The sequence below is a fragment of the Chionomys nivalis genome, chromosome 8 (assembly GCF_950005125.1).
Source record: "Chionomys nivalis chromosome 8, mChiNiv1.1, whole genome shotgun sequence".
Classification (NCBI taxonomy): domain Eukaryota; kingdom Metazoa; phylum Chordata; class Mammalia; order Rodentia; family Cricetidae; genus Chionomys; species Chionomys nivalis.
In genome coordinates, this window is record NC_080093.1 from 87560076 (window position 1) to 87587996 (window position 27921).

General features: G+C 43.4%; 1 protein-coding gene across 2 annotated transcripts; it reads left to right on the plus strand.

Annotated features, from left to right (window-relative positions):
* Positions 1 to 1682: 1682 nt before the first annotated feature.
* Nrip3 (nuclear receptor interacting protein 3) lies at positions 1683 to 27765 on the plus strand. 2 transcript variants are annotated; one of them, XM_057779334.1, is made up of 7 exons: positions 1683 to 1923; positions 19304 to 19465; positions 20016 to 20098; positions 21619 to 21758; positions 23793 to 23845; positions 23949 to 24043; positions 24504 to 27765. In XM_057779334.1, exons 1-7 carry the CDS (start codon positions 1750 to 1752, stop codon positions 24517 to 24519), a joined length of 723 nt encoding a protein of 240 aa, XP_057635317.1. In that variant the 5' UTR covers positions 1683 to 1749; the 3' UTR covers positions 24520 to 27765. The 2 variants fall into 2 exon arrangements, with proteins under 2 accessions (XP_057635317.1, XP_057635318.1); XM_057779335.1 differs by having other exon boundaries at positions 19325 to 19465.
* Positions 27766 to 27921: the final 156 nt, after the last annotated feature.

Sequence of the window (27921 nt, forward strand, 5' to 3'; positions counted from 1 at the left end):
CTAGGTAAGCTTTCTGGATTGGTTTTCCTGCAAGCGGTCTGTGCTCCAAAATCTAGGGCAGGTGTTGACAGGAGGGCAGAGGGAAATGAGCAGCTCCATGAGGTCAAGGCCAGCCAGTCCAGGTCTGGAAAGGTCAGCGTGGGTTCGAAGGAGAGACCCTGCAGCTCATTTCTTGTTTTCCACACACACAACCTTAACATTTTGCCATGCCCGTACTGTGTTCATTGATAGCCTTCCAGGTATTGGGGATTGGATGCTAAGAGATTAGAACGCACCAAAGTCAAAGATGTCCTCTGAAAGAAGCAAAAATTGAGCTGAGGTCTAGAAGCACATATCACCGTATCACCGAAGAGGGTGAGAGGGGAAAGCCCACTCAGAGGGCACTCCAAAGGCAAGCCACTTAACCACAGGGAGAGACTTCTCCACAGCACTGGAAGAAAACTCAGGGGGCTGAAGTGCAGAATGCAACTACAAAAGAGAGTGTATAGGTCTTTTCATTAAGAAGAGTCACCTTTTGGGATGCTCCTAACAAGACTGTAAGATGGTGGTACCTAGGAAATACTTTAGCAGTGTGAGGAGCAATGGGAAGGAAGGGATCAGGGACAATCCAGAGGCAGAGTGGATGGTTTGGGTGTTTGCCTGTATAAAAAGAATAGTGATGCTATCTCATAGCTGCTGTCCTTCACTACGATGCTCCTTGTAAGTGTTCATTCTAGCATCCAGCTCGCAACCCTAAGAGCTCAGTAAGTGTCGTTAATTGGGACTTATAGTGCTCGCAGGCTGCAGATCTTTCTGAATCATGCCTGCTTCTTTGAGGTGAAGAGAGGCGTGGTGATTCCCAGACGTAGGAACGTGATTTGTATTAAGTCATATGTCAAGACTCCAACCCGGGAGGAACAGAACACTCCTTTTAGAATGGCTAGGAAGTATGAATGAGTCTCAAAGAAAAACAGCTTTCCATTTTCCCACAAGGATACATTCCCCTTCCATCCCCAAAGGTAAAACCGAGCGTTTGCAGAGAAACCCAGGCGCTTTCTTGGTGTAGTCCCGGCCGGGTGGAAGTTTCAGACCAGACCTGCCTCCCCACCTCGTGCTGGTGCCAAGGGGAGGAGGGTCCCCCGGAAGGCCCCATCCAACCCGTCCTCCTGTCCCCTTTCCTCAGTCACGTGGCCCTGTGGGTGGGGACCGACCTGAAGTTGACGGAATCCGGAGCTCTCCCAACTTCGGAGCACCGAGGCACGACTCTGAGAAGCCGAGCATGGCTCAGCTGTCAGTGATTCCCGGATCGGCCGCGGCGTGGACAGGTGAGCTGGGAGTCCGGAGTGGAAGAGGCTCCAGGAGCACAGGGCCATACAGCCTATCCGGTGCAGGTGCATTCAGGGCAACCCACGCGGGAGAGGGGACAATTGTGCGAAGTGGCTGGACACTTAGCGCCCCAGGGGTTGGTCGGTCCACCGCAGGCTGCTCCTGGCTGGCTTTTTCCTCAGGGTGGATGATGGAGCGGAGATAGGTGATTGACGCTGGACACCCCGCCTCCTTTCACCCCCACCTCCACAACAGTGAGAGAGAGAGAGGGCGGGGCGATGTGCCGGCCACGCCCTTTCCCGCGCGCACTGGCTGCTCCCCGTGACGTCACGCTCGGCTATAAAAGGCGCGGGAGCCCGGCTCCCGCGGCGCTGTCAAAGGAGCTCGAGGCTGAGCGTGCTCGGGGCGGGGAGACCCGGCCGCCGGGCCGCGGGCGCATCAGCGATGTTTTACTCAGGACTCCTCACCGAGGGCGGCCGCAAGGAGACCGACATGCGGGAAGCGGCGTCCCTGCGGCAGCAGCGCCGGATGAAGCAGGCGGTGCAGTTCATCCACAAGGACTCCGCCGACCTGCTGCCCCTGGACGGCCTCAAAAAGCTCGGCTCGTCCAAGGACACGGTGAGCTCCCCACCCCCGGCCACGCCTGCCTCCGGCCTCCGGGCCGCCGCTGTCGCCCAGGCCCTCGCTGCCGCTTTCACTGAGTCACCGGCCAGGCCTGTCGCTGCCCTCTCCCTGGCGGGTGCTCGGCAGAGACCCTTCCCTTTCTCACATCCCTGGGGACCTCGGCTGTTCTCCCTCAACACAGCCTCCTCCCGGGAGCCTGGCTTTCTTCTCCCAAATGCAAGGAAGAAAGAGACCCTGCCCTGCCCCATTGCCCTCCCATCTCCTTTCCTCCCGCTTATTTGGAATCTCGAATTTGGCTCCCGGGGCTGGAGCCTCGCAGCGAAGTCTCGCAGGCTGCGTGGCTAGTCCTGTGTCCCAGAGGTGACTCGCAGTGGAGAGCGAGGTTTAGTGACAGTTTCTGAATCTAGATGACTTTGATTGTTTCTACTGCGCCCCCTTCCCGCCGCCCCAAGTCTTAGATTTGTCCTTAATCCATCTTTGATTTTGTATCCTGAGTGGAGGTGGGGTGGGGCGGGGCGGGCGGGGGAGGGGGGAGGGAGTCGAGCTTGAATTTTTCCAGAACCTAAACATCTTATCTCTCTGATTTCTCTTCTTCAGTCCTCCCTTCAGTCGGGAGGAAGCCCCGACTGCTCTGTCTCACAGATCAACTAATTCATGTACACAGTTGGAGCTGGGGTTGGTGTAGGCTTTTTATTTCTGGTCGGATTATTCTTGATATTAAGTAGAAGTCCAGGGCTTGGGTCAGAATCCAAAACCATATTGCCTTCCATCTATTGAATAAGGGTGAATGGCTGAGGGATCTGACCTATATTTAATTCTCATCCCTCAGTTGGATGATTGTTGAGAGTATGTAGGCATGCATCACCACTACCAGCTTTGATTGTTTTCTTGTATCTATAGTTTCCTTATTATCCGATGAGAAATTTATGAAACATTAATTAAATGTCTTTGCAACAGAAATATATGCTCTAGATAATCTTTCTAATATTTTTATGTTTTGAGCTTCTGAAATACTTGATTTTGAATGTGGTTGTTAGTCCTGGTTCACTGAAATTGCTATTTCTGATTCCAGTATGGCAATAGAGGCTAGTGCTTCTGCTTTTTAAAAAATCATTCTAATGATTCATCACTACTAAAGATTTTCCCTTCATTAGATGCTCTCATGAAGGGACAGAGCCACTCCAGTTATCTTACTCTGTTTTTTAAAAAGCTGTTTTTCGGCTTGAGCCTGGGTGTAGTTGATCCAGTCGTGCTAACCCAGAGTGCTGAGGGATTAAGATGTACCCTACCAAAGAGGTAACTCTCTCTTGCCTTCTTTCACTTTGAAGGATCCAGGATTCATTTGGCAAACTCAGTCCGAATCTTCTCTCCTTCAGACCAAAGTAATCTTGTTCAGTAAGATGGGAGGTATTATGAGAAGAGTTAAAAAAGTGTGGGCTTGAAAGGTGCTGAATTTAAGGCATGGATGTTTGGCTTCTCTGGGGGTCTAAGGCGTTCCCTGATTAGAATTACCACAGAATCCTTCTTCCTAACATTCTTTATACTACTTGGAACTATGTAAGGCTAATTCCGTTCTGACTCCCTGTCACAGCTAAGCCACAAGGAGTGGACAGCATAGAGCTTAGCTGATGGCTACAAAGAGGTGGCTTTCTGAGGATAGCCATGGGTATGGCGCCCAGCAGTTGACTGTGAAACCCTGAACCACGATTCACGCTTTCTGTACCCCATTTTCATAATCTCCTTCTCTCACTGTTCTCACCCCCTTAATGTGAAAGTTATTGGAAGGGAGGGACCAGAACGCATCCCAGAAACCAAGGCTGACTGAAGGAGGGCTGGGAGAGCTGCCCGTGCTGGGGTGGAGCAGCCTCCTGACAAACAGCCTCAGCATGATCTCAGAAACACATTCTTATCAACTTACTCTACAGACAAGGTAGATCATGCTGACTCCACTTCTTCCCATGAGGGCATTAGAATTAACTGCAGTTTTTATTCGAAGTAGCTACCAAACAGCCCCGATAGGAAGGGACAAAAAGGGGGCTTGAGAGGAGGATACAAATCCAGCTTTTATTGACTCTGGGGCTTGAGCAATATTAAGACCGTCGATTATTTTTTATCATACAAGTATCCCATGTTTGAATGATGCTGCTAACTTTTTTGAATTATCTACATTGTACTACGCTGTTTCTGTAATACTTATGGTTTGATATTAGCATTTTTGGTTTGGCAGATGGCACCTGTAAGGTAATCAAAGATGGTCATGCTCTCTTGGCCCCAGGATAGTGCCTTTACCCAATTGCTTTGTGTGTGGAGTTGGCTGCTACAAAGTCTACTATGGAAATTAATCATATTTCTTATGTCTGGCTCACTTATTTTTATCATTTCATTATATTGGGATTTCTTTTATTTAATTAAGAACTAAAATTAGATTTATGAGACATAGTACATTTGACTTTTAAAAAAGCTGATAGAGCCAGGCATTGGTGGTGCATGCCTTTAATCCCAGTACTTGGGAGGCAGAGTCAGGTGAGTGCGAGGCCAGCCTGGTCTACAGAGTGAGTTCCAGCACAGCTAGGGCTCAAACGAGAGTCCCTGTCTGGAAAAGCCAACCAACCAACCAAAGAAAATCAAAACAAAGCAGAAAACAGACAGTGCTAGATAAAAACATCCTTATTTTTGGAGTTTTGCCTATTGTAATTTTTCTTGTTTTGACTATCAGGCTAATAAAAGTTCTTGTTGTACTAAAGACTTTATTTTTTGAAAGTAGTTACGTCATGTAATGATATGCTGTTTCTCATATGTTGTTATTACTGACCTGTCTGGCTAAATGTATCATTCCTTGTCTAGTAGCAGAGGAAGAGATTTTCTCTCCTTCCTATGTTTGCATCTGCATAGAGCCAAAAACTTGAGTCAAACTAACTAGGGTTAAGGCCAGGGGAAGGATAGTATAACTCAGTGCAGGACATTGACTGTTAAATACCTGAGAACAGGTTTCTGTCAGGTAGAGCATGCTGCTCAGCCTTAATGCCACAGGTCTAGGACTAGAGAACTTTGTAGCCTTAGAAAAGGAGTTAAATGCCAGTATAATACCAGCCTCTGGAGGGAGCTGGGATGGAATGGAGAGAGTGGGGGAGGGAGAGGGGTGGGTATGGTCAAGAGGCATTGTATACATGTATGTAATTGTTAATAAATAAAGTGCTGCTTATTATGGAGATATAAAAGGAAATGAGGCAGTAAAATATGTCAGGAAAGAATTTCTGGACAAAAGATACAGCAGGTGTAAAGTCTGGCCATCAGGATACTTCACATACATAACTGAGAATTGAGAGAGGGCCAGTGTGGCTAGAGGAAAATGACAAACAAGGAAGGCTAGATCTGTTTCTGTCACGTTGGGGATTGACTAGCCTTGTATATGTTAGGTAAGGATCCTGCCACTAACTACACCTCCAATCTCTGACATGACATGCATTAAAAAAATTACTGTGCTCACTGCATAAAGGGTGAATTGAAACATAAAAATCAGAATGACAAGTTAGGAGGCTGTTGCATTATGGGTAGGAAAGATGGTAGCTTGGTTAGATTGGAGTTGGTAAAGATGAGAAAAGGATGTGGGTTAGAAGGAGGAGCAGCAGCACTTGGAAGGGAAGAATAGGAAAGGAATAAGAATGTGTGCGATGCCGGAGAGACGACTCGGTGCTAAAGAGCATTTGTGACTGACTGGGGTTCAATTCCCAGCACCCACATGGTGGCTCATAACCTTCTGTAATTCCATTTTCAGGGGATCCAACTCCTCCCTTCTTTTGACATTTCTGCGTGCATATTCATGCAGGCACAATACCTATATACATAATATAAAATGGAAAAAAAAGAATGTGTATGAGTTGGGTATACTGCCTGTAGTTCCAAGCTACTTAAGAATAGTCTGGACAACATAGTGAGACTCATCTCAAAACTTAGTCAAATAAAACCCATCCAAGTGGATGGTGGTACCTTTTGCTAAGGTTGGAAGGGAGAAGTAACTGACCAAATGGGGAGCTCAGATTTCCTCTGTTACTGTTAAAGAAAGCAAAATTTGGGGCTGGATAGATGGGTCAGCAGTTAAAAGCACTGGTTGCTCTTCCAGAGGACCCGGGGTTCAATTCCCAGCACCCACATGGCAGTTCACAACTCTGTCTCCAGTTTTAGGGAATCTGACATCCTCACACAGACAGGTAAAAACCAATGCACATAAAATAAAAATAAATAAATCTTTTTTTTAAAAAAAAAAAGAAAGAAAGACTTAGTGAGATTAGTGAGTGATTTGCCCAAGGTAATATTTGACAAGTGGCAATTTGCTAAAAGTAGAAAGCCCTCCCGCAGGGGTAATTAAATAGATGATCTGGGAGGGAGGATGGCTGTAGGGTAGATCTTGATGGCCAAATTGAGAATTTTTGTTTAACCCAGCCGGCAAGGGGACTGTTGTTAGGGAAGAGATCATGAAGGTAATGTTTTAGGGTTACAGATGCTTAGATTTAGCAGTAGAAATACATAGTAATGTATTTCATTCGCCAAGATAGGGGATAGAGAGGAAATAAACCTTTTGGTAAATATGGGTAGGACAAGTTCAGTCTGAAGTGCCTGTGAAATGTCCAAGTAGGGGGCACATTTGACTCTGGGCCTGAAACCCAAGAGTGAGAGTCGTGTTTGAGCTAGAGTCCTTATGAAGGTAGTAATTTATGCAATGAAAACAGATAAAATTGCCCAAGCAAATACATAGAGCGAGAAAAAGGCCGAATATAGAGCCCTGAAGAACACGGACATTTTAAAAAGGAGCAGAGGCAAAGGAACCAGTAGACAAGGCAAAGAATAAACAGAACGATGACTTTAGAAGCTAGTTGGAAGAGATGTTCAAGAAAACAGTGAGTTTACTGAGGAATTTCTGGTGACAAAAATATGGAAGAAATCCATTAGTGATTAAGTGGTTAAGTGAACATATGTTTGTGTAATAAACTCAAGTGTCCGCAGATGATGGCTTCAAGTGTGGGTTGGGGGGAAGGCCCAGAGTTATGGACACACACTGCTCGTCCAGCAGACCTGAGTTTGTTTAGCAGTACCTCCATGGGATGGTTACAACCGCCTGCCACTCCAGATCCAGGGGAGCCAGTGCTCGCTTCTGTTCTCCAAGAGCACTTACACTCACGTGCATGCACTTTCTGCCCTGACACATTAGGACATCTGTGAGGGAAAGGATAGTTAGCAGGTGTATTGGTTATTTTTCTTGTTACTGTGACAAAATGCCGGACTAAGGAAACTTTAGGAAATAATGATTTATTTTAGCTCATGGTAGGTAAGGCATGGTAGTAAGAACTTGAGGTCCTTGACCTTGTGTTGCAGTCAAGAAACAGACACACATACATGCACACACACGCACAAATTCATGATACACAATTAACTTAACAATTAAATAAATCTTGAAAAAATTACAGTGTGCTGTATATGCATATAAACACATAGTTTTTGCATGCTTGAGCAGATGCTATAGTTATCGAGTTGGTTTTCCATTTTCAGTCCTTTTCTATTTGACTTTCTATAGAGATTAGAAAAGCTAAATTCTGTTCCAAGGTATCTTGGAGTGAGGATAGCTGTTGAATTTCATCAATAAGATATAGGGGGAAAACTGCTAAGGGAACTTCTAGAAAAATACTTGCTGTCCTGGCAAAAGGGATGGATGGTATCAGTACGGTTTCCATCCCCTCCTCTCTTCCTTTGAATGTGGACGTAATGCCTAGGTCTAGAGCACCTTGCTATGACTGTGCAGGCATGCGCAAGAGAACCGAAATTGTTAACATGCTGAGTTAATCTACACAGTGTCCACCTTCAGGTCTCTTGTTTTAGAAAAGTAACACTCCACTTAAACCTCTGTAAGATGGCCTTTCCCGTGGCTTCACTATTTCCTATGATATGGGATCACCATATTTTCTTCTTCATTTTCAACCCCTTTGCCCATATAGCTTTACTTGCAAGTGAAGTCTGATTCCAAGCCTCTGGTTTCTACTACACTATCAATGCTGGGCCCTTACTGGGACTCTTCTTGTATATCCTGTTATTGCCCTGTGCTGTGGAGATCCTGCAGCTTTGGGTTCCAGGTCATTCCCCTTCATGTGCTCTAGCAGATCATAGACAGGGTGGATGTTGGGGTGGGCCAAGTCATAACCCCGGTTCTGGGCCTGGGCAGCTGCAGGGTTGGTCAGCCTGCCAGTTCTTTCCGTTCTTACCACCAGGATGAGCTCCTGCCCCCAGCAGCTAATTCACCCCTTGCAGCGAGGGGCAGAGCAGTTCTCCTGCCTTCCTGCCTTCAAGGTAGGCTCTCCCACACCTACACCATCAGGGCCAACTCCACTGTGTTGCCCAGGCTGGATACAAGGGCCACTCTCCCAAGTGCTGTGGCTGGTGAGAAGCAGGGACAGCCCTCCTGCTCTCATGGCCCCAGAGCCAGCTCCTCCACCTGTCACTCATATTTCTAAATAAATGATGATGTGCTAACTTTTTTCTTCAGAAAAGGTCTCATATTGTCTAGGCTAACCATAAACATGTGCTCCTTCTTCCCCAGCCTCCTGATTTTCTGGGATCATAGGCATGTACCACCATGCTCAACTTCCAGTTTATTTTGATTTTACTAGTACACACTACTAAATTGGTTTTGTTAAAATGGATTAATATGGACCAGCAATGTAGTTCAGCAGGTAAAAACGCTTCCAATTGAATCTGATGACCTGAGTTCTCTCCTTGGAAGCTAGATAGTGGAAGGAGAGAATACACTCGTGAAGTTTGTCCCTGGCCCCAGTATACATGGTGAAACACATGGGCACACACATGCAGTAAACTTTAAAATGTTTTGGACAGGTGGGCAGTGTGGTGCACACACCTTTAATCCCAGCACTCAAGAGGCAGAGGCAGGCAGAACTCTGAATTCAAGGCCAGCCTGGTCCACAGGACAGCCAGGGCTACAAAGAGAAACCTTGTCTTGAAAAAGAAAACAGTTTTTTTTTTAAATGGGTAAAATTTTCATTCTCTTATACCTTCCCACCATATCCTCTCTCCTATTATATTAATATTTTGATGAATTATTATTTTGGAACAAATCAGTATTTACTCTTATTTTATGACTTTTGTTCATATTGTTCACAGTTGAGACAAATGTACTATGATTTTTCCTTATTATGTATTTTTCCAAAATTCTTTTAAGTTTTTTCTTTACTTAATTTTCAATGTAAAAAATGCTTTAAAACTATACATTATTATAAGTTCATTAAAATTTGTTTTTATTATTATTTTATTTTATTACTTAAAAAAATACCAATCCAAATTCCCACTTCCTCCCCTCATCTCACTCCCCTCCCACTTCCTCCATACACCCTCCTACCCCACCCCCATCCAATCCTAAGAGAGGGCAATACACCCTACCCTGTGGAAAGTCCAATGCCCTCCCTACTACATCTAGGTTGAGCAAAGTATACATCCAAAGAGAATAGGATCCCAAGAAGTCAGTACATGCAGTGCTATTGTCATTGGCCCCTCAGTCTGCCCCAACTGTCACCCACATTCAGAGGGACTAGTTTGATCCCATGCTCGTTCACTCCCAATCCAGTTGGAGTTGGTGAGCTCCTATTAGCTCAGGCAAACTGTCTCGGTGGTGAACCCCTCATGGTCTTGACTTCCTTGCTCATACTCTCCCTCCCTCCACTCCTCAACTGGACCTTGGGAGCTCCGTCCAGTACTCCGATGTGGGTCTCTGCCTCTGTTTCCATCCGTTGTTGGATGAAGGTTCTCTGATGATATTTAAGATAATTACCAGTCTGACTACAGGGCAAGGCCAGTTCAGGCACCCTCTCCTCTATTGCTTAGGGTCTTTGCTGGGGTCATCCTTGTGGATTCCTGGAAATTTTTCTAGAGCCAGGTTTCTTGCTAACCCCCAAATGGATCCCTCAATCAAGATATCTCTTTCCCTGCTCTTACGTGTCCTTCCTCCATCTCAACTATTCCATTCCCTCAAACTCTCCCCAATCCTCCCCTTCTCACTTCTTCTTCCCCTTCTCCCCTTCCTTCTATCCCCCACCCCCATGCTCCCAAATTTTGGCAGGTGATCTTGTCTGCTTCCAATTTCCAGGTGGATCTATATATGTTTTTCTTTGGGTTCACCTTATTACTTAGCTTCTCTAGGATCATGAACTATAGGCTCAATGTCCTTTGTTTATAGCTAGTATCCACTAATGAGTGAGTACATACCATATTCATATTTTTGGGTCTGGGTTATCTCACTCAGGATAGTGTTTTCGAATTCCATTCATTTGCATGCAGAATTCAAGATGTCTTTGTTTTTTACTGCTGAGCAGTACCCTAATGTGTAGATGTGTCACACTTTCTTTTTTTATTGATTTTTATTGAGCTCTACATTTTTCTCTATTCCCCTCTCTGCCTTTCCCTTCCCTCTTTTAACCCTCCCCCAAGATCCCCATGTTCCCAATTTACTCAAGAGATCTTGTCTTTTTCTACTCCCCGTATAGATTAGATCTATGTAAGTCTCTCTCAGTGTCCTCATTGTTGTCTAAGTTATCTGGGATTGTGGTTTGTAGGCTGGTTTTCTTTGCTTTATGTTTAAAAACCACCTATGAGTGAGTACATGTGATAATTGTCTTTCTGTGTCTGGGTTACCTCACTCAAAATGATGTTTTCTAGCTCCATCCATTTTCCTGCAAAATTCAAGCTGTCATTATTTTTCCTGCTGTGTAGTATTCCATAGTGTAAATGTACCACATTTTCCTTATCCATTCTTCGGTCGAGGGGCATTTAGGTTGTTTCCAGTTTCTAGCTATGACAAACAAAGCTGCTATGAACATAGCTGAGCACATGTCCCTGTGGCACGATTGAGCATCCTTTGGATATATACCCAAAAGTGGTATTACCGGGTCTTGAGAAAGATTGTTTCCTAATTTTCTGAGAAATCACCACACTGACATCCAAAGGGGCTGTACCAGCTTGCATTCCCACCAGCAATGCAGAAGTGTTCCTTTTCCCCCCACATCCTCTCCAGCATAAGTTGTCATCAGTGTTTTTGATCTTAGCCATTCTTACAGGTGTAAGATGAAATCTCAGAGTTATTTTGATTTGCATTTCTCTGATGACTAAGGATGTTGAACATTTCCTTAAGTGTCTTTCAGCCATTTTAGATTTCTCTGTTGAGAGTTCTCTGTTTAGGTGTGTACTCCATTTTTTTTATTGGATTATGTGATCTTTTGGTGTCTAATTTCTTGAGTTCTTTGTATATTTTGGAGCTCAGACATCTGTCTGATGTGGGATTAGTGAAGATCTTTTCCCATTCTGTAAGCTGTCATAATGTCTTGTTGACCATATCCTTTGCTTTACAGAAGCTTTTCAGTTTCAGGAGGTCCCATTTATTGTTTCTTTCAGTGTCTATGCTGCTGGGGTTATATTTAGGAAGTGGTCTCCTGTGCCAATTTGTTCAGTCATACTTTCTTTATTCATTCTTCCATTGAGGGGCATCTAAGTTGTTTCCAGGTTCTGGCTATTACAAATAGTGCTGCTATGAGCAGAGTTGAACAAATACTTTTGTAGTATGATTGAGCATCTTTTGGGTATAATCCCAACAGTGGTATTGCTGGATCCTGAGGTAGGTTGACTCCCAATTTTCTGAGAAACCGCCACACTGATTTCCAAAGTGGTTGCACAAGTTTGCATTTCCACCAGCAATGGATGAGTGTTATCCTTTTTCAACATCCTCTCCAGCATAAGCTATCATTAGTGTTTTTGATTTTAGCCATTCTGGCAGGTGTAAGATGGTATCTCAAAGTTGTTTTGATTTGCATTTCCCTGATAGATAAGGAAGTTGAACATGTCCTTAAGTATCTTTTGGCCATTTGAAATTCTTCTGTTGAGAAATCTCTGTTTAGTTCAGTACACCATTTTAAAATTGGGTTATTTAGAATTTTAATGTCTAATTTTTTGAGTTGTTCATATATTTTGAAGATCAGTCTTTTGTCTGATGTGGAGTTGAAGATCTTCTCCCATTCAGTAGGCTGCCTTTTTGCCTTATTGTCGGTGTCATTTGCTTTACAGAAGCTTCTCAGTTTTATGAGGTCCCATTTATTTATTGTTGCTCTTATTGTCTGTGCTACTGGGGTTATACTTAGGAAGTGGTCTCCTGTGCCCCATGCATTGAAAGCTACTTCCCACTTTTTCCTCTATCATGTTCAGTGTGGTTGGATTTATTTTGAGGTCTTTAATCCATTTGGAGTCGAGTTTTGTGCATGGTGATAGATATGGATCTATATCTATACATTATATAAGTTCATTAATAATTTTTTTGAAACTAAAACATAATTATATCATTTCTCCCTTCCCTTTCTTCCTTGGAACTCCTCCATGTACTCCCGTTTTTGCTTTCAAATTCATGTCTTCTTTTTCTTTAATAGATATATAGATATTATATATTCTCAGTCATATCTAAAGGATTTCAGGGCTGACTGCTTGGTATTGGATTTGGGGGGCTCTTCCTAGGAGGACTATTTCTCCTGCTCGCAGCTTTCCTTACTTGCCTATAGTTTTCTGTCTAGGTTGGGGCTCCACAAGACTTCCCCTCCATGTTAGTGCATCTATTGGTGTTGTCCTTGTTCAGGTCTTGCTTAGGCAGCCATGTTGAGATTTAATAGTTATAGCTTCCCTGACACCTCAAGAAGATGCAGTCTCACAGCAGATTTCCTGCTCCTCTGGGTCTCACATTCTTTCCACCACCTCTGCCTTTGTGTTCTTTGACCCTTGGTGCAGGACCTGTGTTATGGATGCAGCAGTTAGAGCTGAGCACCACTTGGTCTTTGCATTTTGATGGGTTGTGGTTTCTGTAGAGCTCTCTGTCTCTTGCAAAAAGAAGAAGGTTCTTTGATGAGGGTGAGCTATCTGACTGGACTCTGGCACAGGATGTACACATTTTTATTTTTGAGGCAGTCTCATGACCCAGCCTTATCCTATACTCACTATGTCGTAGCTAAGGCTGGCCTTGAACACTTGATCTTCCTGTCTTTTCCTCTCAAGTGTTTGGATTACAAGCATGTGACACCATGCTTGGTCCATTATCTCTTCTTAAAGACATTATTCCCATGTTCTCATTTCATTTTGGGGTGGTGATAGTTTTTTGTGTGGTAACAAAGAAAGATGCCTGAAGATCAGAGGGTGGAGCTAACCACACTAGTTAACCATAGAGGCCAGGCAATGGTGGCTCACACCTTTAATCCCAGTAGTAGGGAGGTGGAGACAGGAAAGGATATGGCAGGGCAGAGAGAGGAATATAAGGCAGAAGAGACAGGAGCTCAGGATTCAGTCTGATGTTTTGTAGAGACTGCATTCAGTCTGAGGACTTGTAGAGACAGGATACCTCATTTGGTCTGAAGATTTCGTAGAGGTAAGAACTAGTGGCTGGCTGCTCTGTTTCTCTAATCTTTCAGCTTTTGCCCCCTAATATTTGACTCTGGGTTTTTATTATTAAGACCAATTAGAATTCATGGTACATTTTTGTCTGGATGCTGTTTGTCTTAATAAGCAAACTTTTCCTCCAATATTGCTCTCAGAATTTACTTTGGTGTCCTTCTCTACTGGATCCTTTAAAAATTTTTATTTTATATGTACGAGTGTTTTGCCTGCATATATGTCTGTTACTTGTATGCATGCCTGGTTCCAGCTGAGTCCAGAGCTGGCATTAGTTACAGAAGTTGAGTTACAGAAGGTTGTGAGCCACCATGTGGGTGCTGGGAATCGATCTCATGTCCTCTGAAAGAGCAGCCAAATGCTCTTAACCATTGAGCCAGCTCTCTAGGTCCCTCTCTACTGGATCCTTTATTTCTTGGATCCCATGCTTGTTGTATTTTGTCTCCGTCTTTTTGGTTGGCTATCTTTCAGTAACTTCTTATGGTTGTGTGGTAAATAACTCCTCAAGAGTTGATTAATAGCATGGTTAGGTATGAAATTATTTACTTTTAGACTTTTAAAACTATTTGTCTTTATTTTATGTATATGGGTGTTTTGTCTGCATGTGTCTGTGCCAATAGAAGCCAGAAGAAGGCATCAGAGTCCTGGACATCCCTGGAACTGGGCTGATAGGAGGGTGTTGTGGGTGTTAGGAATGGACCTGTGTCCTCTGGAAGAGTAGCCCATGCTCTTAACCACTGAGCCATCTCTTCAGCCCCACTGTTAGATTTTTAAAGGTATTATTCCATTGTCTTTCGGCATCTGCTTCTTTATCATTCTGACTCCAAATCTTTTGTATTTGGACCATATTTTTCTCTTTGAAAGTTTTTGGGATTTGTGTCATTTATGACATTCCACAGTTATGTGATATCTTTTTGACTGTTTTTTTTTAAATTTTTTTCTTAAAGATGTTATATCTTGAGGTAGATTTTTTTCCCCTTCATTGTGCTAGGTTTTGTCCTCTGAATCTTTATGTCTACGTCCTTTAGTTCTTCCTTAGTATGGTACCCAATACTATTCAATACCTGTTATACACATCTGGAAAGAAGCCAAACTATTAACCAATCAGAGTCTTTTAAATTGCTCTTACTAAGAGTAAACTTTTAGCATTCTTCCCAACTGTTTGGGTCAAATGGGAGTCATATGCAGACTTTAAACCAGTGGTTCTCAGCCTTCCTAATGCTGCAACCCTTTAATACAGTTCCTCACGCTGTGGTGACCATAAGATTATAACTGTAATTTTGCTACTGTTATGAGCTGTAATGTAGGTATCTGGTATGCAATCCCAGTGAAATGGGTCACAATGCTCGTGTTGAGAACCACTGCTTTAAACCATCCTGTCTCCATCCCTTCTCACACCTCGGATGGTAGAAGTTACAACACCTCTAGCTTCTCAGCTTTGCCAGGGTTGGGGTGGTTGAGAAAACTGCTTTTGCAGCTAGACATATTATTCATGTCACAGCTCAAATATAATTCTCTTAAGTATCAGTACAAGTGGACTTTGATATTTTTGGGTTCTGTATCCACAGATTCACCCAACTGTACATAAAATAATAACAGACAAAACAACTGTTTATAGAGACAGTGAAATGGCTCAGCAGTTAAGAGCACTTGCTCTCCAGAAGGCTCAAGTTAGGTTCCCAGTACCCATCTTGACCAACTCACAACTGCCTAATAACTTCAGCTTCAGGGGATTTGACACCCTTTCCTGGCCTCATGTGTGTATGTGTGTACATACACACACACACACACACACAATTAATATTAAATAATTATTTAAAAATAAAATAAATATTTTTAAAAAAACAAAACCTCTGAGCTGCAAGTGGTAGTGCATACCTTTAATCTCAGCCTGAGGCAGGCAGATCTCTGTGAGTTCAATGCCAGTCAGAGCTACTTAATGAGACCCTGCTTCTTTACCAACATGACTGACTTTTTTTCTTGGCCATTATTCTCTAAACAATATAGTATAACAACAATTTACATTGTATTATATATTGTAAGCATTCTAGAGATAGTTAAAATATAGGAGAGGATATGACCAGGTTATATGCAAATAATGTCATCAGTTTATATAAGAGACAAGTATCTATGCATTTTTATATCTACAGAGGGTCCTGAGATAAATTCTGAACGTGACTGTAGCAAGGTAACTTTGCATGTAATTCCAGAGACCCAAGTTGACAGGGGCCTCTGAAAAGGTTGCCATGGCAGTCAACTCCACTAGCCATTCAGAAATCAACAAACAAACAAAAACACATGAAGCGATATGTTCAGGGCCTTTTTATGGCCAGTCCTAAAGGCGTGCGTATCTACTCCCATTCTGTCCTCTAGAACTCAGTTACACGGCTCTGCCGTGGGAAGGTTAACTGCCCAAGATGGAGGGAACGAGGATATAAGCCTCTGTCAGCCCTTGCTGCTCCTGTGCTCTGTGAAGTAAGATAGTGTGCGGCACTCAAATTTTCTTAGTCCAAGCTAGTTATTGTTTTCTTTTTCTCTTACTATTTTTTTGTTTGTTCTTGTTGGATTTTGGCTTTTCTTTTTTTTTTTTCTTTCTTTCTTTTTCTTTTTAACTATATTGTTAGGAAAATTTTGGTTGGGAGCAAGGAAAATGTCAGCTATGTAGCTTCCTAAAATGTGTAGGCCTGGGGTTGGAGGGGCGACTGAATGGTTAAGTGAATGAACTGTCCTTGCAGAAGACCGGGTTGAATATTTTCAGCACCCACATGGTGGTTCACAACCATCTGTCGCTCTAGTTTCAGAGGATTTAATATCTTTTGCTAGCCTCTGAGGGTACCAGGTATGCGCATGGTTCACATATACACATGCAAGCAAAACACCCAAACATAAAAATGAACAAAGAAGTAAAACTTAAAAATATGTAGACATGGAGCTGGAGAGATGGCTCAGTGGTTAAGAGCACTGGCTGCTCTTTCAGAGGACCCAGATTCAATTCCCAGCACCCGTATGGCAGCTCATAACTGCCTGTAACTTCAGTTTGAGGGAATCTGACAACTTCACACAGACACACATACTGGCAAAACAGAAATACACATGGAATAAAAATAAATAAATTGTAAAAATATATGTAGACATAATAATGTGTCTGAGTTGAATGTGAGTTAGTTGGCTTTTACAAATCTGCTGTAGAAATTTATCATATATATTTCTTATGTCTTGCTCCCTTATTTTTATTATTTCATTGATTGAACTTTTTCTATTAGATTAAGAACTGAAACCATATTTATGAGCCATATTATATTTGACTTTAAAAAAACTGATAGATCAGAAATCGGTGGTGCACGCCTTTAACCCCAGCACTTGTCAGGCAAAGGCAGGCAGATCTCTGAATTTGAGGCCAGCTTGATTTACATAGTGAGTTCCAAGACAGCCAAGACTACACAGAGAAACACTGCCTCGAGAAAAAAGAAAAGTATCCACTGTATGTTTTTGAGTTTTGTGGAGATGTCTTCTTCCAGGGCCTAGGAATGTTGAGTGTGCTCCTTAGCTTACAGAGCAAGGATCCAGGAGAAGGAGAGGAAATACGGAAGAATGTGACACCAAGAGTGAATTCAGAGTGATCATGCTTAGGCTTCTCTAAGTGTGTTCAGCATGACAGTGTAGAGCGAACAGACTTTGATCAGGTGGCCCTGAAAGCTCTGTCTGCAAATTCAGACCGTCTGGGTCGGTCCTGCTAAGTGGGACTTGGAGAAATCACCACCCTGCTTTAGGATGTCTTCAGATTGTCTGGGTCGGTCCTGCTAAGTGGGACTTGGAGAAATCACCACCCTGCTTTAGGATGGCTTGAGCTAGGATCCATCTTATTACCGAAAGAGAAGAAAATGAGTTTCTTTCTGTTGAGGAGCAAAGCGTTCTCTCAGTATCGCATCACAAAATCCGATGGAGTTAGCACTTTCTCCAGCCACCCTTATCAAGCTAGGAAACAAGCTTTTCCTTCGTCGCTGCTTCGACCTCTCCTTTCCTCAAGGATACTAATTTATAACTTGCTTTGCCAAGAATCAGGGTATTTTGGGAATCTATTTCTTCTCCTCACTAGAGATTAGTGAGTCACAGCTCTGACTCCCTTGTTTTGAAATCTGCGAGGTAGCTTATAATAAAGCCTTCCCCTCTGCTATCCCCTTCCCCAGGACCTTCTGGGACCTAGACTTCTAAGAGAAGCTTCTTACTCTTTGAATCAGAGGAGGAATGTGCTTGCTTAGAATAGGGATTAAGTGCTATCCTTTGAGAGTTTTGAAACATTATTATTGTAAAGTGGCACAAGATACATGTGTATAGAAAATGTCTCAGGTCCAATGACTTAACCTAAGATAAAGAGGAAAGAAGTAGTGTTCTAAGTGGGCTGGGGGCCACTTTGAGCAGGAATAGAGGACCGCTACCTAGAAACTAGCAAGTTCTACTGAAGTGCAGACCTGTCGTCTGTTCCTAGCATTCCCTCCTGACACACACATAAAAGGATGTTAAGTTCTCTTCTCGGTCAGTGTCTGTTTCTACGTTTTTGTTCACTAAACTTAGTGGTAGCGTGTTTGACTGGTATGTAAATATAGCATACTCTAGGTTAAATCCTCCAACTGTGGAAAGAGAAGGTAGAGGGACAGAAGACAGGAAAGAGGAGGAGTGGAGAAAAGTGGATAAATTAATAACATGGGAGGCCAAGTATTTTCAAGGCTGCAGGTTGTCAGGATGATTCCTGTGGAGTTTGCCTGGTTCCAAAATGTGTATGCTAAGAAGTTTACTCAGCCATGAGTTACTGTCTTCCTATTCCATCAGCCAAGCTCGTAACTCCACCTTCAGAAGAGCCAGGCCCACAAGGCACCTGCAAAGTAGATATGAAAAGTAAGACTAAATGGGGTGACATTTAACGTAGCAGTGAGCAGAGCTTCTGCGTACCCATGCCAATGAGCTGCCCTTTCTATAAGGCACCGACTTACAGTTGTTCAGGAAAATACAGAGATCACTTATTCTAGAATAAAGCTTCTTTGTCCTGACTTGCCCTTGTATAGAGAGGAAGGCAGAAGTTCACATCACCAGGGCTCTTCAGTTCTCTTAAGCCATAGTTGGTCCCTATCTCCCTGTATTAGTTACTTCTCTATTACTGTGATAAAACCCCATGACCAAGGCAGTTTATTGAAGGAAGGGTTTATCTGAACTTATGGTTCCAGACGGCTTGAGTCCATTACCATCACAGTGGGGAAGCGTGGTTACAGGCAGGCATGGTGATTGCAGCTGGAAGCTGAGAGCTGAAAGCTCACATCTCAGCCACAAACAGGAAACAGAGAGGACACCGTGGGGTTATCGCAGGGCTTTGAAAACTTCAAAGCCTGCCCCAGTGATATACTTCCTCCCACAAGACCATACCTCCTGGAGGTAGGAACGGAAGCACAGGCCATGCGTGAATTCTGTTTAAAGGCTTGCTCTTATTGCTTGCTCCTCATGGCTTGTTCAGCCTGCTTTCTCGTAGACCCCAGGATCACTTTCCGAGGCACAGCACTACTTGTGTGCCTTCCACATCAATTGTCAGTCAAGAAAATGTACCATAAGCTTTCCTATGGCCAACCTGATGGGAACATTTTCTCAACTGAGGGGTCATCTTCTCAGATAACCTGAGCTTGTATCAGGTTGAGAAAAAACTAAGAAGCACACTCCAGAGTCTATTCCATGTTGGTTTATAGCATCTGCCCTGGCAATACCAGTGACATCCTCACCAGAGGGAAGAGTATGAGGCCAAGCTGGAGCTGTTATGTGAGCTTCCTCATCACATCTGTGGAGCCGGGGTAGAGGTGGGGGTGTTGGGAGAGGAGCGACTGGCCTGGCAGTAAGAAGCCTCTGCTTTCTGTCCCTCAAGCAACCTCATAACATTCTGCAGAGGCGCCTCATGGAAACCAACCTGTCCAAGCTCCGGAGCAGTCGTGTCCCTTGGGCCTCCAAGACCAACAAATTCAATCAGTCAAAGTCTGAAGGGCTAAAGAAGTGTGAAGATGATGACATGATTTTAGTGTCCTGCCAGGTAATGTTCAGGGAACAGCTTTTATAGAAGTTTCTAGAAAGTAGGATTTGGGGCCCTTTATAATCCAAGGTCCTCTCCTCAAAACTTTATAGATAGTGGGTCTTAGCATAGAATTAATAAATGAGTTTTAAAGTTCTATATATTAGAAATGCATATAATACTTTATATATGTGCATATTTGAATGAAAAGAGGTACCAAAGCTTTTTTCTTCAGATTTACAAAAGGATGTGTGATCTTTTTAAAGAGCTGGGGTGTAGTTCAGAGGTAGAAAACTCATCTAGCATGCTCAAGGCCCTCTATTTGACCCCCAGAATAATTATTTTTAAAAGATTGTGTATGTATGTAATATTTAGTATATAGAATAAAACCCCAAAATTTCTTGTGGGTATTCGATCAGCCTTAGTTAGCAGGAAAAACATCCAAAGACAGAGTTAGCAGCGAGAGACAGTGGAAGGTGGCCCTCAGACCATGCCTTCCATTTGACATTTGCTGCTTCTTTCCTCTTTGGCTTCTCTGGATCCTATTAAAGAGCACATTTCCTTCCCACAGTGTGCAGGAAAGGACATGAAAGCGTTGGTTGACACCGGCTGTCAGTATAATCTCATTTCTTTGGCCTGTGTGGACAGACTGGGGTAAGCAGCCACTGTGCTGGGTGCACGTCAGATGTAATTATATTCCTTGTTTGACTCTGGTTTAAGGTTATAGATGCTTGAATATAATTCACAGAAGCACAGAGATACATGCAAAGTTTTTTAATCTAGGTGGTTGTCAGAAAGTGGAAGAGATCCAGGACACCTTGGGCCTTCTGCAAACTCGCGCTTTCTACATCTTGAGCAGACTTTAGGCTGCGGGTGGGGGAGAGAAAACCCAGGGTTCTCCCTCTCCTGGACGGAGAAAGCCGTTCTGTCTGACCGCCATTTCACTCAACCTTTCCCGTTACTTCTTTCCTTCTTCCTACCCTTTCTTCTAAAATACCATATGGCCGCTGGGGTATCTAGCCTAAAATGAGCAGAATCAACCTAGTATTGTTTTCCATATTTCCCTGTAGACAGTAAATCAAATCAGATTTACTCAGACCAAATCTCTGCGATTAAACAGTTATTGAGACAGACCAAGTGGCCTATTTTGAATTTCATCCAAGACACGAATATTCTCAAGTGGGCTTAGCCAGGGCTTCGTTTGGATTCTTAATGACTGCATTACGTATCTTCTACATCCGCCTTGTTCTTAGCCCCTCACTGCTGGGACTCCCTGAAGCTGGCTCTGTGAATTTTGCAGATTACTGTTTAGGGTTGGGGTAAAGAAGATTTCAGGACTCAAGTGGGAAGAATATTATTTTTTAATGTGGTAAAGAGATGAGGTATGTGCAATATGATGGCTCCAGAAAGACTGATAATGTCCTGGTGCCAGTTAGCAGACTGCCATGATTCTGGAGGAACTAATAGCCATCTGCAGAACTGCAATCACTTCTCTTTTGGATGGGCTGAAACACCGAAAGAGAGGAAATGGAGGAGAGCAGAAGTATTGGCACACAAGGTCCATAATTAAGCATTTATCCACCAACCATAATAGCTTGGGTGCTAGCTAGTCCAATCAGCTTATGTAATTGTATGAGCCCTTGGTTCCATTCCTTTCTTTCCTTCCCCGCAAAGCCAAGTCAAATTAGTAAGAACTTTCTCCATAATATTCTTTGATGATACCAATATCAGTGCACTTACCAAATAAATGTCTGTCCCCATTAACCTTATAGACTAAGACAATCTGATAGGGATAGACTAAAATAGAAAGGAGGGGGAAATAGGGCCTTGAACGAAGCTTTTTCTAAATTAGTATTAATTTTTCCTCTGATATCTGTTATCTACAGATGGGTAAAAGACACACTAATTAAACTGTCTCACACACATATGGGGAGGTTAGGATACAAGCAGAATTCTCTGAACGTGTCAGCTCCTCTCTTCACAAATGCAGGTAGTGATGTAAGCTTCTTAAAAATAGGAAACAAGTCGCGTGGTTTCTTTTGTATTTCTCTGGCATGTTTAGGAAGAAGGGCTGAAGAAAGCGCAAGTTGTCTAGCCCAGGAAGTCCAGAGAGAGCCCCGATTGTGAATCAGAAGCCTTTGCCAAGGAGAGTATGATATCTTTCTGTGTTTCAGACTAAAGGACCATGTCAAATCTCACAAGCATGAAGGAGAAAAACTTTCTCTACCACGGCATCTCAAAGTAGTAGGCCAGATTGAGCACCTACTGATTACAGTGGGCTCTCTCCGTCTGGACTGCCCAGCAGCTGTGGTTGGTGAGTTACATTGGGGACTAGACCTGTGGACATGAACCTTCCTGACTTCTTCAAAATTCAAGGTTCCTGTTTCCTTGCGCTGTGTACCTTTGTGCTAATTTTAGCCTTCCAAGTGCTGCAATTGAAGTGCCACCATACCCAGCACATTTTCTGTGTCTTTCTGAGACAGGGTCTGTCTATATAGTCCTGTGTATCCTGGAGCTCACTGTACAAACCAGGCTGGCCTTGAACTCACAGGTTCTCCTGTCCCTCCTTCTGAGTGCTATGATCAAAGGCATGTACCACCACGCTTAAACCAGCACATTATTTTTTTTTAATTTTTAAATATGTATTTACTGGGGGCTGGAGAGATGGCTCAGTGGCTTAGAGTGTCTCCCGCCCCTGCAAATAACTCAGGTTAGGTTCCCAGCACCTATATAGGATGGCTCACAGCCACTTGTGACTCCAGCTCCACGAGATCTGACACTTTCTTCTGACATCCCCAGGCTCCTGTACACATCCATGGTGTATATACATACGTATAAACACTAAATAAATAAATCTTTAAAAAATAGAATGGAGCTAGTGGAATTGTTCAGTGGATTAAGATGCTTGTCATCAAGCCTGACAGCCTGAGTTTGATGCCCAGAACTACATGGTGGAAGGAGAAATCTGAGGTTTGCAAATTGTCCTTTGACTTCCATGTGTGATCCACTGCACACGTGTTCCCCTAGTAAATGCATGTAATTAAATTTTTAATAATAAGAATTATACTTGACAATATAAGGCTATTTTTATGCAAGTATATAAATATACTTTGAACATACCCCATTTCTCTTCCTCACTCTCCTCTGTCGAGTTAGCCCCCATTGTTTCTCTAGGCGGATTCTCCTACAAATGACATAGCTTCATTCTTCTTTTTTTTTTTTTTTTTTTTTTTTTTTTTGGTTTTTCGAGACAGGGTTTCTCTGTGGTTTTGGAGCCTGTCCTGGAACTAGCTCTTGTAGACCAGGCTGGTCTCAAACTCACAGAGATCCGCCTGCCTCTGCCTCCCGAGTGCTGGGATTAAAGGCGTGCGCCACCACCGCCCGGCGGCTTCATTCTTCTTTATGGATGAAAAAATTCCATTGTGCACACAGGCCACAAGGAAACAGACTTTTTCTACATTTACTTATTTACTTGTTTGGGGAGAGGGGTATGCTCATGTGACGTCACACTTGGATGGAGGTCAGAGGTCAGGTCTTCCCCTCCACTATGTGGATTCAAGGATTGAATCAGGTCTTCAGACTTGGCAGAAAACACCTTGCCCACTGAGCAATTCTGCCTGCCGGAAGCTAGATATTAAAATGCCCCCAAGGGCATACTTTATTTTTTTGAGACAGGGTTTCTCTGTAGCTTTGGAGCTTGTCCTGGAACTAGCTCTTGGAGACCAGGCTGGCCTCGAACTCACAAAGATCCGTCTGTCTCTGCCTCCCGAGTGCTTGGATTAAAGGCATACACCATCACCGCCCAGCTCAAGGGCATACATTTTAAAAATTATTAGTTTTATTTTATGCTCAGTGATACATGTATGCCTGTGTGAGGGGATCAGAATCCCTGAAACTACAGTTACAGATAGTGTGAGCTGCCATGTGGGTGCTGGGAATTGAACCTGGGTACCACTGAGCCATCTCTCCATTCCCCCCCGCCCGGACACTTTTTATGAACCTGTTATTGGTGACGGCACGATCTTCTTACTCCTCTGCCATAAATGTCCAGTCTCCCTCTGTGCTTCTCCTATGTTCTAAGTTAGACTACCTGCCTATTTTTTGCTGAAGGCCTCTGTCCTCTAGAGTAAAAAAGACTGATTTGAATTTTGGCTTTTACCTTCTTTTAACTACATTGATCTGAGAAAGTACTCAATAATAGATGTTCAACAGATGTGTATTGGCTACTTAGCTGGCTGGTTTGTTGGGTGGGTAGATGGATGGATGGGAATAATGAACCTAACAGTGATTAGGCTGACATCTAAGCCAACATGGCAATGTCTGAATCTTACTGTTTTGTTTTTAATAGATGATAATGAAAAAAACTTGTCGCTTGGTCTTCAGACTCTTAGATCCCTGAAGGTAGGCCCGACTCTACTTTTCCTTTGATGCTTCCTGTCAGACGCAGGGACCTGAGAGTAGCGTCACTGACAAGTGACCAGTGAGGGATCTTCCTTTGTTCTAGTGTATCATAAATTTGGATAAGCATCGGCTGATCGTTGGGAAGACAGACAAAGAAGAAATCCCTTTCGTGGAGACAGTTTCTTTGAGTGAAGACAAGTGAGTACTGAAGTTGAATCCCTCTGTCATGGGTCGGGGGACTCAGTGTGTGGGTTACAGCCCATCTTTAGTTTTCAGTCTGCCCTTCCCCAGACCAGAGTTCACTGTCCCATAGAATTCTGTAGACTACATGCTATAATAAAAAAACGATAGCATACAGAATAGAGGCAGAAATGAACAGCTTTTAAAGGTGTGTGTATGTGTGTGTACATGTGTGTATGTGAAACAAAATTTCACTATGTAGCCCAGGCATGGAATGGGGTGTGAGGTGGAAGTGGAGGCATTGAAATAGGGTTTTAGTATGTACCCCAGGTTGGCTTTGAATGCATGAGCCTCCTGCCTCAGCCCCTAAGTGATGGGATTATAGGTATATGCACAAGAAGCTTTTAAGCCAGTTTATTTGCCTTCAGATTAACTTCTTTGAATTTGTTATCAATTCTTTGTTTCTTTCTCATTTCAGCACTTCAGAAGCATAATTGCAGCCCGGAGCGTGTCTGCATGTGCAGACACACTAGGTTGACAGACTGAGAAAATTGGGTTTGAATCAAATGCAGTAGCAACTTGCTATGGACCAAGTCCTTCCCTCCAGTACATCCTGCAGGGGCTTCTTCCCACTCAGACCTTTCTAGACTATAGTCTGTGCTTAGAGATCTTGTCTGGTTAATGGCTTAATGGTTAAACAGCCATTGTTTTTTACTTCTTTGAATATTTAATTTATAGACCCTTTTTGACACTGCCAGGTCTCATTTGTGGCCTATTTCTCTGCTTATTACAAGGATTTGCTTTTATTAGTCCAGTGTAGAGGCTGCCAGGTTCTATTTCTCCACAGATAACGCTTTCTTTAAATAGTAAAATATATAGTAAATAGGAACCTCTTTTTAGCTATTTCAAAGAGATATAGAAACATGTCTTGAAGTTAGAATCTCTTCTAATGAAGTGATTGATTTTTCCAATGTGACCTGATCTGAAAGATGTCTCAGAGAGATTATCTATATAGTCCAGACATTTCATTTAAATACACAGACAGGCAAGCGTATCATCTACACTTACATATTAAGTCAGTGGCAGAAGACAGCCAGAATCAGCCTGACATGTAAACCAAGGTTTTGTGCTGCTTCATTTTCCCCAAGCCTTAAGAGGAAGGCAGCAAGGTTAGAGTACAAAAAAAAAGGGGGGGGGGTGGTCCTGGATGTGGGCTAGTGTTGGAGTGCTTGTCTGGTGCACAAGGTCCTGGGTTCAATCGCCAGCACCAGAGGTAGAGAGATGGCTTGGTGATTAAGAGTGCTTGCTCCGCAAACATGAAGACTGCCATTTGGATCCCAGTACCCAAACAAAAGCTGGACCTAGTCCTACACACACCTGTGACCCCAGAACTGAAGGGCTGAAGACAGGATAACTGCTGGGACTTTCTAGCTGCCAGTCTAACTAAGAGAGGGAGAGAAAGAGAGGGAAAGAAAGGCAGGAAGAGACGCTGCCTCAAAGGAACAAAGTGGGGAGTGACAGAGGAATAGAGATACCCAACATGTCCCTCTGGCCCCTGGGAGCGTGCACAGGTGCACAGCTCCACACCACTGGAAAAAACGAGAGTGAGGGGATGAAAACAGGCCGCAAAGATGAGACAAGTCTCTCACAGCGAACTGAACACGAGGAAAAGAAACTACAGATTGGAAGGGTTATTAGCTCCAGACATACCACTAATAATCCAATGGTCACCATCAGATACTGATTACCCTAAGAACCAGTCAGAATTTCTGTCTGTCTTGTTACATGTCACAGTGGTTCAAGTAGCTGAAGAGAGGTAGAAAGGAAAACAAAAGCCAAAGTAGGACCAGAACAGGGCGAGGAGACTGAGCACTCTCAGTCAGTGGGAAAGCCTACCTGGGAAACGTTCCCGGGATTGAAATAGGGAGTGAGACCTCCAGGTAGGAACTGACGATTGGGAAACCCCTCAGTACAAGGAAAGAACAGCAGCTGGCAATGTTAAGAACCATTAGGAGCTGGGTGTGGTGCTTGCCTTTAATCCCAGCACTCAGGAAGCTGAGGCAGAGGCAGGCAGATCCCCAAGTATGAGACCAGCCTGGTCTACACAGTGAGTTCCAGGCCAGTCAGGGAAGACAAAGAAAAGAGAACAAGCTTTCTAACTGCCAAGTATTTCCTGACCCATCTCAGTGGTTTGGGGACATCACAGGTAGTAGTAGTTGTTGGGTTTTTTTTTTTTTTGTTTTTGTTTTTGTTTGTTTTTTTGCTAGTGTGTCGTTTCAGGCATAGAGGTACCTATCATGAAATCTCCCCTGCAGTTCAGTTATAGAAGTATTTGGCTAAGTCGGAAAACTACCTAACTATGAGTATCCCTTCAAGATTTTCCCAAGTCTACCCTTGGCTCATAGCAGTTCTCAGACTTTGAATCTTGTCTAGTGTTCCAGCCATCAGCCTGCCTATGAGCTGCTTCCATATGTGGGAGGACTGTGCCCTTCCCACTGAGGCCTCCCTGCTCTTCTGTTTATCACAGAATCACACCAGTCTGCTTCTTGCAGGACAGAGCAGGAAGAGAGCGCCCCTCATTTCCCTACTTGAGAGTTCCACTCCAAGCCTTGACTCTAGGCTGCCAGGGAAGCAGACTGCAGGCTCCTTCTAGTGTCTCCTTATTTGGATTTCCCGAGGACCAAGAGAGGCCAGGAATTCTCAGGTTCTTGAAAGATGCAATTGATCCTGGTCCTTTTGAGTTCAGTGCTGTATGACACTAGGGTAATTGGATGACTGCTAGTGTTCGTTTGGCCTCAAAAATCAGTCAGTGATTTTTTTTTTTAATTTGGAAATAGAAACAACTGGGGTGAACTGGACTTGATGTTATAGGTCACTCATCTTTTTCAAATCGTCTGAATTCTTTAACCAAGTTATTTTTAATTCCTAGGCATAATAGATGTCTAAAATGCTTCAAGATAATTATAAGAAATCTTGATATTCATTAATGCTTGTGGGTTTTTTTTTTTTTTTTTTTTTTTAGACAGGATCTCATTATGTAGCCTTGGCTGACCTGGAACATAGTATACAGAGGAGGTTGGCCTTGAACTCTCATAAATACACCTCTGACTGCCTCCTGTCATTAATGCTTTTTAAATGCTGCCAAATTTTCTTACAGCTTCTGTCTCCCCAGTGTTCACAGGGGATACTGGCTCTGCTTTTGGGAGCTAGCAAAATAAGGTAAATGAGTTTTTCCTAGTCAGGACTTTAGTGTTCCTAAGGGTGTAAGAAAGTGTCAGTTACATCAGTTCTGAGTCCCTGGGAAGTAGTAGACATCCCTGGCTGTCTGGAAGTTGTTCTGTAGCCCAGGCTGGCCCAAACTCACGGAGAGCTGCCTGTCTCTTTCCTTAATAGATAGCACATCCAGGAAGTTGAAAAAATTACTTTTGGTATTTCTATGTCTAGGAATGTCTATGAGGAAAGGATATTTTGATTTTCCTTTTCATGACTCTGCACACAGTCCACTAGTATGATTTTGTGTTCCTTAGCTCAGAGCACTATAGATTGGATTACCCAGCTACCCTTGCTCTGTGTAGTAGAAATACCTTTTCAGGCTGGGGACATGGAGGAGATGAGCTGGATTCCTCCCTCCTTCTGTTGCCAGGTCTCTCTGCATTAGCACTTTATCTGCTCAGCGTTTCTGACTGTACTGGGCTTATTTGTGACACTGATATATCAATAAACTGGAATCTTTCCCTCTGTGTGCTTGTCTGACGGTCTCTGTGCCAGGGTCCCAACCTGGGAGGTGGAGGAGCCCGGGCACAGCCTGACTGCATCGGTTTTCTGCTTTAGGGCCTTCTGGACAAACTAGAGAATCTCACTGAGCCTGGCTTTGTGTTTATGAAACAAGTAGAAAC

What these genes read in the sequence shown, in the direction of transcription:
- Nrip3 (XM_057779334.1), top strand. Translation starts at nt 1,750, where the DNA reads ATGTTTTACTCAGGACTCCTCACCGAGGGCGGCCGCAAGGAGACCGAC. An exon ending in CTGCCCAGCAGCTGTGGTTG is followed by an intron (nt 21,759 to 23,792) that starts GTGAGTTACATT and finishes TGTTTTTAATAG; the next exon opens with ATGATAATGAAAAAAACTTG. An exon ending in AGACTCTTAGATCCCTGAAG is followed by an intron (nt 23,846 to 23,948) that starts GTAGGCCCGACT and finishes CCTTTGTTCTAG; the next exon opens with TGTATCATAAATTTGGATAA.